The sequence below is a fragment of the Python bivittatus genome, unplaced genomic scaffold, assembly GCF_059951505.1.
Source record: "Python bivittatus isolate LINGU-HERP-01145 unplaced genomic scaffold, Pbiv_v1 ctg000440_np1212, whole genome shotgun sequence".
In the NCBI taxonomy this organism is placed as follows: Eukaryota; Metazoa; Chordata; class Lepidosauria; order Squamata; family Pythonidae; genus Python; species Python bivittatus.
Window position 1 is genome coordinate 6872978 of NW_028277063.1, and position 9228 is coordinate 6882205.

Below are 9228 nucleotides of genomic sequence, written 5' to 3' on the forward strand. Positions count from 1 at the left end.
GCAACGTGTAAGGGACGCTCCCTCTGTGCCGGCCGCCAGGTGGCGCCCCTGGAGACTGGGCGGCGGGGAAACAAGATGGAGGGACATTTGATCTCTCCCAGGTGAGCTGGCCCTGGTCTCCCTTCACTGCCTGCCTTTGTTCTCCGGGCCAGTTCGTCTCCCTTGGCAACGCGATCCTATCTTCTGCAAAACGGGAACATGGGCACTAGTTGCACGCAGCAGTGACCTAGAAAGCAAGCTCTGGGCCGTGCCTCCCAGCGCCCTCCTCCTTTCGTCCCTTTCAGCAGTGATGGTTTCAAGTAGCCTTCCTCTGGGAACTGACCCGGGTCACCCCGGCCTCCCTGAGACGATGTCAGCCTGGGTGAGTCACCCAGGACTGCTGTCTTGGTTTGGCAAGGCCTCAGAGAGGCTGCTGTGCAGAACAGCTGGGCCGAGATGTTGGACGGAATCCTAAACTCAGATTTCTCAGCTGAGCTGGGAAGTGAACTGAATCGAACTGAACTGGGGCGGTTGGCGCTCTCTTTCTGGGTTGTCTACCTCACAGGATTGTTGTGCGGACAAATGAAGCGGTTGAAAACCTCACGCTCTTTCATGAACTCCTTGGAGAGTGATGATGATGACTGTTACTCTTAATGCTCTGATTATAATTTGAATCATAATCCCATGAGTTTACAGAAGGAAGAGTGAGATAAAACTGCTGTAAACTGCATTCAATTCATCCATGTGTTTTTTTATAATCAGTGTGAGAGGGGTTTCCCCCCCTTTTTTAGGCAGAATATTGTATTATAGCACTTGTTTGTTGTTGATTTATATTCTACATTATTTCTAGGCCCTCAAGGTGATGTACATAGTGTTCCCTCCTCCAGTTTTTCCCCACAACAACAACCCGGTGAGGTTGGTTGGACTGAGAAATAGTGATCCAAATGCTAATTCAAAGCAGTGCATCTATAAACTATTTTACCTCACTGCTGCACAGCTGTTGTACAGGGATAATGGGAACACTGGAATTTTGAGAGCATGTTGTGGGCACGCTCACAAAATGGCTGCTGTAGACAAAATGGCTGCAGTGGAAAACGTGGTTGGTCACAAAATATCAATTTATGGAAAAGCAAGCTAGTGAATTTAAATCAGCACTAACAAAACACAATTGCTATGCTTGTATAATAAGCTGTGTCCAATGAAATAGAATCATATTCTGGCTTAACCTGATGCTCCATCTCACACAACATACCAACACAATGGCTGGGTTGCCACAGCATGTTGAACCGCAAAAAATACACAACTTTACTTTGTGTTATTTGAGCATGTTATGCAAACTCAGCTATTGAATCTCAAATTAATTAGATGGACAGGTCACACAGTATGTTAAATTAATATGTGATTGGCTCATTTGTGGTTCATTATGCTATACAAATCAAGTCATAGTCTGTGTTGCCATATGTGTGAAGTTGAAGGTTATGCCAATGCTCAAGAGCTAATACGTGCATATTCCTAGAGAGTATGTGCATGTGCAAAGTGCTACCTAGGTACCCCTGACAACCAAAATGTGCTGAGAATGCAGCAGAGTGCAAAATGAGGCAAATTAAATCCTTGACAATACATTTTTAAAAGGAAATTAAGCAGTGGCTGAGGAGGAATTGAGCAAGATTGTTCAGAAAGACATATTTTCCAGTGTTGTCATTAGCTAGCTAAGATTATAACTGCATCTATTGCAAAGAAGAAAGTGCATAAAATAAAAGTGGGCAAACTTTTTTTTTTTGAGGACTTTGTTCATTTAATTGTATGAAGCCTGATTAGCTTACATGGTATCTTTTTTAATACTTCCTGCCTAAAAATGGTAGAACTTGCATGATTTTCAGCAAGAGGGGGCTCCATGATCCATAAAAAGGGGTTTGATAGTACAAACTGCCAGCCCCAGTTAAAGCATGCACAAAGTGACATTTCCTTCACACCTAGTAGCTAGAGTCGAATCCCATATAACTGGGTTAGCAGATCAGATGGCATGTCTTCTGTCCTAACATATATAAAAGAGCTTTCATAGGTCAAACTTGGAAGCCATTTAGTCTGCTAGATCACACAGTGCCCAGCTGGTTATTTCCTGAAGAATATCAAAGCAGCAATAATCTCCTGCTGTTACTCCTTGACCAGCAGCTGCTACTCAGCACTAGGGCACTTTTGATGTCATCTTCAAAAAGCTGTGTCTTTTCTCAGGATCACACACACACACTCCAAAACACCTTTCGGAGATAAAATCCAAAACATTGCACAGCACCATATTGCCTATGCATTTGCAGAATGTGTTTAATAGCTCTCAACGGGCCTTAGATGAATGTATTACAATTCTTTTTACAGTTATCCAAGGATCAAACTGAGAAAATAAGCATGTGCATGGTGATGAGAAGGCACTCCTGATCAAACCCTAGTAGAGTAAGCACAGATGCTTTTACCCTTGGCCCCAGGCCTAATGGAAGACTGCTATTGCATTGGAAAAAAGCTATTCTATTGTCAGGCATGACAGTTTTCCCCCTACTACAAATAGCAGGTGGGAAGGCCCTGATCCAGATGTTCCACAGGATTAAATTTTAGCACCTGCAATAAATTGGCATTTCAACTGGGCATCTTCAGATGGTAAGGCATGATGAAAAGAGAGGATTTATCAGAAAGAGGTAGTGTACCAGACATAATATTGTGCTATTGCTACAAAACTGTGCAGTAGATAGGCAGGAGGTAGAGAACAGCTTGCCGCATTGAATAAATGACAGAGTAAGAGACTTTCAGTAGTAATTTATGCTTAGAATACTTCTGCAACCTGGTGCTGCCCAGATGTAATGTTGGACAACTCCATAATCTCCCAGCCAGTATGGCTCTTGTTGGGATTAAGGGATTATGGGAGTTAGCAAATTGTGAAGGCTAGATTGCGACCATCAGCTTTGGAAGGCAGGTCAAAATTAAAATCCCATCCTCTTAGCTATAAAGTTCAGTAAAGACTTCACGTCGTCACTTTCTCTAATCTAACCTACCTCACAAGGTGGTAATGAGAATAAATCAGAATAACTGAGTTAAGTATATTATCTCAAATTCAGTGAACAGAGAGAGGGAATACAAATATGAATAATAATGAGAGTGATAACAGTTATTAAGGATTTTAGATGTAAAGATGTTACAAAAATATTTATCATTGTTTTAATGCTTGAAATGTTGATCTCTCCCTCTTGAGATTTCCTGCATTACTTTGATGGCTCTTGAATTTTTCAGTCCAAAAATCCACATGCTGTTTTGTATGTACAAGTACTACAGCTTAGCTGTAGGGAGCTCCATTTTTTCCACTTGTTCCACAAGGAAAAAAAAAAGGGCCATCAGGGGGTCAGAAGACAACTCCTTTTACGGCTATGTCAGGCAAAAAAATAATCTCTTGTTTATCAACTGCGGTTGCCATCTTATCAACCCTTTTCAAACTTATATGTGTTCAGCTTCTTATCAGCCTTGGGCAACATGACTCATTTTGAACTGGAGATAGAAAAATCCCGTTAGACTACCCAGTCACTTTATTTGACTGTCTTAGGCTGCCTTAGACCACATAGTCAGGTACATACTTAATTCAGAAATAAGCCCTTTGTGTTCAATGAGATTTAGGATTAGGGTTGATCTGTATGACCAGTTGCCCCTGCAAGGGAAGGAGTACATGGCCTCTACTCCCCCCAGCCCAATGAGGAGCTAACCTCTGCCCATCTTTTCCTGCTATGTATGAAAAGTAGGGTTGTTTTTTTTTAATTTGTGCCAAGACAAGTGATGTTGCCCAGGTTGCCTGCTGCACTTCATTTCATTCTCTCCATTCCAACCCACCATTGTATGCTGTGGGAAGGAGACCCCCTCCTCTCTGGTCACCGGTTGTTGTCGTTCACAGCCATCTTGTCCTGTGCCGCTAGGTTGTGTGTCCTCCTCTGAAGGGATTTTGACCAGTGAAATGCTGGAAGTTTTTTTTTTTTTTTAATGTTTACTAGTGGGCATTCCTTCCCCTCCCTCCTCCCCAGGTTCACTGATGGAAAGATGAAATGGTGGATTTATATTTTTAACAAGGTGAAATTGATGAGAGTTCTGCCAGAACCACAGAATACTGCAGGTTCTCACCTACAGCTTACAGCTCAAACTACTCAAATGTATTATTAATAAGCTGCAGCCCATATTAGACAATGACACTGCACTTTCTCAGGTACTGGGTGGCATATGGGCGAACATCCAGCCTGAAGCAGATTCTCACAAAGAACAAGAAACAACAGAACAGTGATGCTAACGTGGAAACCAGATCCTGCAACAAACCCAAATGTCTACTTCGCCCCCACATCAATACCAGCAGCGCTGTCACAGGCCCCAACAAATGCACACTTAAGATTAGAAGCACCTTCACATGCTTTTCCTCTAACATGATATATGCCATCACCTGTCAACTGTGCCCCTCTGATTCTGTGTAGGACAAATGGGACACACTTTTCGCAAAAGAATGAATGGACACAAGTTTGACATCAGGAATCAAAAAAGGATAAAGTAATACCAGAGCATTTCAACTTCCCAAGATATTCTGTGGCAGACCTTAAAATGATCATCTTGGAAAAATGAGACTTTAACAGCACTAGTGCACGAAAGACTGCTGATTCAAAGTTTTCAGACAATCTCAGAAGATCTCAACAAACACAAAGGGTTTTTAACACATTGGAATTGTTAATTGATAAGATATGTGTACTCTGTCTCACAAGTAACCTGCATCTGCGTACCTAACCTGTTTTCGCCTCACTCCCCCCATGCCTCATCCCAATTTAAACCCTACATCAGTCTAGCACTCAGTCCATCTGATGAAGTAAGTTGCAGCTCTCGAAAGCTTACGTCTTTCAATAAAATGTGTTAGTCAGAAAAGGTGCTACCAGGCTCCTTATTTTAAAGAATATTGCCAGTTTCTTGTCGTCCAAGGGACAGGAAGAATAGAAAAATGGTCTAGTCTGTTCTGGTCTTTTTTTTTTTTTTTTTACCAATGGATTCATTGGATAGGAAAGTGTCATGTACGAGAGGGAGTTAACAGAGGGAGATCTGGATTAAATCTCCATGTCCTGAGAGACCTGCCCAGAAAGGAAAGCAATTAATGCTTGTTTTCCCAGCACAAGCAGAAAAGGTAAAGAAGCAGAGGAATCCCCCAGTCTGGGTAGGATACCAGGCCAAAGAGAAGGAAGGGTTGAGATCTGGAAAGAGACTTTCTATGCTGGTTTCTTTTCTAGCCAGTTTAGGCACGGGAATCAAGCAGCTAAGGGCTGCAGTGCAGAAAAACCCTCTCTCCTAGGAATGCAGATGTATAATTCAATCTCCTTCTGTCTCATTGGTGTCTCTGTTTCACCTCCTTGCAAACCTGTGGGGAGAAGAAAAAGAGGCAGGGGCAATAGAGATACCACGGGTGGAGTGACATCACTTTGAGACCACTCTAGTGTCTTGTCTCTATCCTGGGGATGGAAAGAACAGTTAAAATGGATTCTCTCTCTCTCTCTCTCTCTCTCTCTCTCTCTCTCTCTCTCTCTCTCTCACACACACACACACACACACACACACACACACAAATGGGATGACGCCAGACCAAGGTTTAGATCAACTGCAAATTCTAGTTTCCCATTGCAGTTAAGGAACTCATCCAGAATCACAACCCTTAACTGGCTTTGGGTGTTAAACCCTAATCAAAACATGGACAAGCACATCTGTAAGTCAAGTTCCAGTGACTGGATTAGCACATCACAGTAAGCCATAGTATGTTTTACAATGTCTTACTAAGTAAACCAAAATAGACTAGATTCTCCCAACATGCTAAGCTAAAAGTGACTTACTCAGTCTTATACAGTGAATAGGACTGAATCCACTGAATTACAGATAATCAGAACAAAGTTTACAGGGGACACGGTGGCGCAGCGGCTTAATGACGCTGAAAGTTGCTGGCCAGAAATGGTCGACGCTTCAGTGGTTCAAGTCCAGCCTTCGCGTTAGCAGGGTGAGCTCGTTTCCTCCCCAGTTCCTGTCAACCCAACAGTTCGAAAACTCACGTGAGTAGGTAAATGGGTACTCTCACTCCGGTGGGAGGAAAAATGCTGGCGGCGCCTTGCAAAAAGGAGTCGGGAGCAGTTGCTGGTAAGTGCAAAAAACCGTGCGCGAAAAGGGCGCGAAGCAACGGCGAAACAATTGCCTTGAAAACTGCAAGGACTCGTCCAAGCAGTCACTGCAGAGTCGGTAACGACTGAGCGCAGATTAAAAAAAAAAAAGAACAAAGTTTAATTCTGATTTCTCTGGTTTGAATTAGAATAAAGTTGTGGTTTTACTCACATTATAGATATTAACTTAGCATACTAATGCCAGGTTATGCTGCTCCCAACAAATGCTTTGTGATAAACACTGTTAACAATAGTTGCACTGTCTATTCTTTAAATGCAACTCAGGATAACATTTCATCTTATGAACTGAAGTCCACAAAAACTTCTATTATTATACATTTATTAGACAATAAAAGTGTGACAAAAGTTGTTTTTATGACAGTCTGTCCACCCTGTTGCGCCAGCTTTCAAATATTATGTCTACCTATTGTTATTAATTTGCTCCACCCCAGAGGGAGTTGCATTTGTGTAATGAAAATTATGGGATGTGTGTGTGTGTAGATGTGCGTGCGTGCATGCATGTGGACACCTGTACTAAGCTTTCAGTTAATTTATATAGTACATGCAGTGCTTCTGTGTAACTCTGGAATTATGGCTGGTTGGCATAATGAATATCTAATACATTCCACTTCTTTATGCCTCTCTTCTAGAAGAATTTGACCACAATAACTCCCTGTATGTCTCTCTGTCTTTCCTCCTCCCTCCTCCACCCTTGCTTGTTTTTCTCGGCCTCTTCCTCTCCCCCCTCTTTCTCCTCTGGAATGGGCAGCTTCCCAACTAGCCAGCAGAAAATAAAGAAATATTCAAACTCTCTCCATAACACCACCACCCAGTCCTTGGTTACCATGGATCCCCCAATGCCCTTCGCAGTTTGGTCTGCTGCCCCTCCCAGCCACCTGTTGGGGGTTCATATAACCCGCCCCTCGCTGTCCCTAAGCTCAGGCTCCCTTGGGATCCTTCTAGACAACAGCAGGTACCTGTGAAGGAGAACAATGCAATAACAAACAGTTTGTCGGAGCCACCGAGAAAAGAAAGCAGTGGATTTATCCTTATTTCTCCTTTAGGGGTTCTTCATCTTTTAGACTTCGGTCCATCCTTCTCCAACCCAGCTCCAAAAGTGACACTTCACAGACAGTTATTTCTGGATGACCCCACATCATAAACCGTCTCTTGGAAGCTATAGATTGCCATCTTCAAGGCTGCTTTGCTTTGCAGGTAACCCAAGAAGGCCTCTTCTGTAACGATACTGCTCGCTAATCTACTAAAGAGACTTAATTTTGCAGAAAAGCTCCATAAGTTTCTTTGTCCTAGGCAGCCACATTGGTGCAATATTCTGTTAGGATTTATTATCTAAGTTTGCTTTCAGAGGGGAAACATAGACTTCTGATGTTGCATCCCTCCATTTAGAGGTTGCATTTTTGAATTCTCATCTTCATTGGTTTCTATCCAGAACAGCTTGTCTCTTGGTGTTGCTGCCCATACTCCACCATTCTTGGCCCTCCTAGAGGGCAGCAGAAGAAAAAATAAAGAGGTGTGCATTTTATAGCCTAGGTGAAGGATACCCATAATGGCATCTGCAGGGCTAGAGATCATGGCTATGGCCCTGTGCATCTTTGGCTGGTTGGGGACTATCCTTTCGTGTGCATTGCCCATGTGGAAGGTTTCAGCGTTCATTGGAAACAACATTGTTGTGGCGCAGATAATCTGGGAGGGACTGTGGATGAATTGTGTTGTACAGAGTACTGGCCAGATGCAGTGCAAGATCTATGACTCCATGCTAGCCCTCCCTCAAGATATCCAAGCTGCCCGGGCCCTCATGGTTGTCTCTGTGGTGCTCGCTGTCCTGGCACTGTTGGTGAGCATTGTTGGAGCCAAGTGTACCAACTGCGTGGAGGAAGAAGGTGCCAAGGCACGTATTGTCATTACCTCAGGTGCCTTCTTCATCATCTCTGGACTTCTCGCCCTCATTCCTGTGTGCTGGTCAGCCAACTCCATCATCCGTGACTTTTACAATCCAATTGTGGCTGAACCTCTCAAAAGGGAACTGGGGGCTGCTCTCTATGTTGGCTGGGCAGCTTCCGCCTTACTGCTCCTTGGAGGATCACTCCTGTGCTGCTCCTGCCCGCCACGGGAGAACCGTTACCCAGGCCGCATTGCATATTCTGTCCCAGCCAGATCTACTGCTCCACCAGGCAGTGCAATTGACAAGCGGGACTATGTATGAGCAGCTGTGGTAGAGGTGGTGAAATCTGCCAGATACTGTGAGGCCCAAACTAAGACAGGTATTATTGGCCCAAGGACTTCTGGAATAAGAAGATGGGACAACCTAATCGGTTTGGGTTCAGCTGTGATATCTGGCAATTCTGGAATGTCGGTGTGCGTATGCGTGGGTATATAAGTATAAGTGAGAGATGTGAATGAGTGGATGACTGGGGAAATGTGAACAAATAAAGGAATACGTGAGAGAATGAACAAACATTTCTGAATGAGATGACTACATCAGCAAACACAAGTGGAATGCAGAAACAAGTGGGGTGGCTGAACAAACAAGGGCAGGTTGAGAGGACAAGTATATGGATAAGTTAACAGCTACACAAAATGTGCATGGAGGTGAAAAATAAAGAGGTAGATGAGGAAGAATAGAAACATCCTGATAACAAAGGCTGTGCAATTTGGTAGAATGAGGTAGCTATCTTAGGCCAAAGTAGTGGTCTTCTCCTTTTCCCTGTTGTTCTTCCAAAGACTTCAGGCTGTTCCTTCTCTTGGAAGACTGAACTGTGAGCCACAAGGTGTGCCCTGCGCTTCTAAACTAGCTGGATGTCCTCATAAGCTGGCCTGTCAGTGATGATGAAGTGTGAGTCAACTTCTAAACCAATTGTCTTTTGTATATAGAATAGAGTGCTGCCATAATGAAAAGTGGTCAGACAATCACTGCAGAGGATCTTGGAGGAAGCAAATTATCTGGACCCTTTTAAGTTGGGTTTCAGGCTGTACAGTACAGTACAGTACAGTACAGGTGACGCTGTCAATGTTCTGTCCCAGTGTCTGGAGG

The 9228-nt window shown here is 43.6% G+C and overlaps 1 protein-coding gene across 1 annotated transcript; it reads left to right on the forward strand.

Moving 5' to 3' along the window:
• Positions 1–7386: 7386 nt before the first annotated feature.
• Positions 7387–8926, forward strand: LOC103052188 (claudin-9-like). Its single transcript, XM_007424003.3, has one exon. It carries the CDS (start codon positions 7744–7746, stop codon positions 8398–8400), a length of 657 nt encoding a protein of 218 aa, XP_007424065.1. The 5' UTR covers positions 7387–7743; the 3' UTR covers positions 8401–8926.
• The last annotated feature ends 302 nt before the right edge of the window (positions 8927–9228 follow it).

Excerpts from the sequence above, each read along its gene's own strand:
- LOC103052188 (XM_007424003.3), top strand. The coding sequence starts at position 7,744 with ATGGCATCTGCAGGGCTAGAGATCATGGCTATGGCCCTGTGCATCTTT.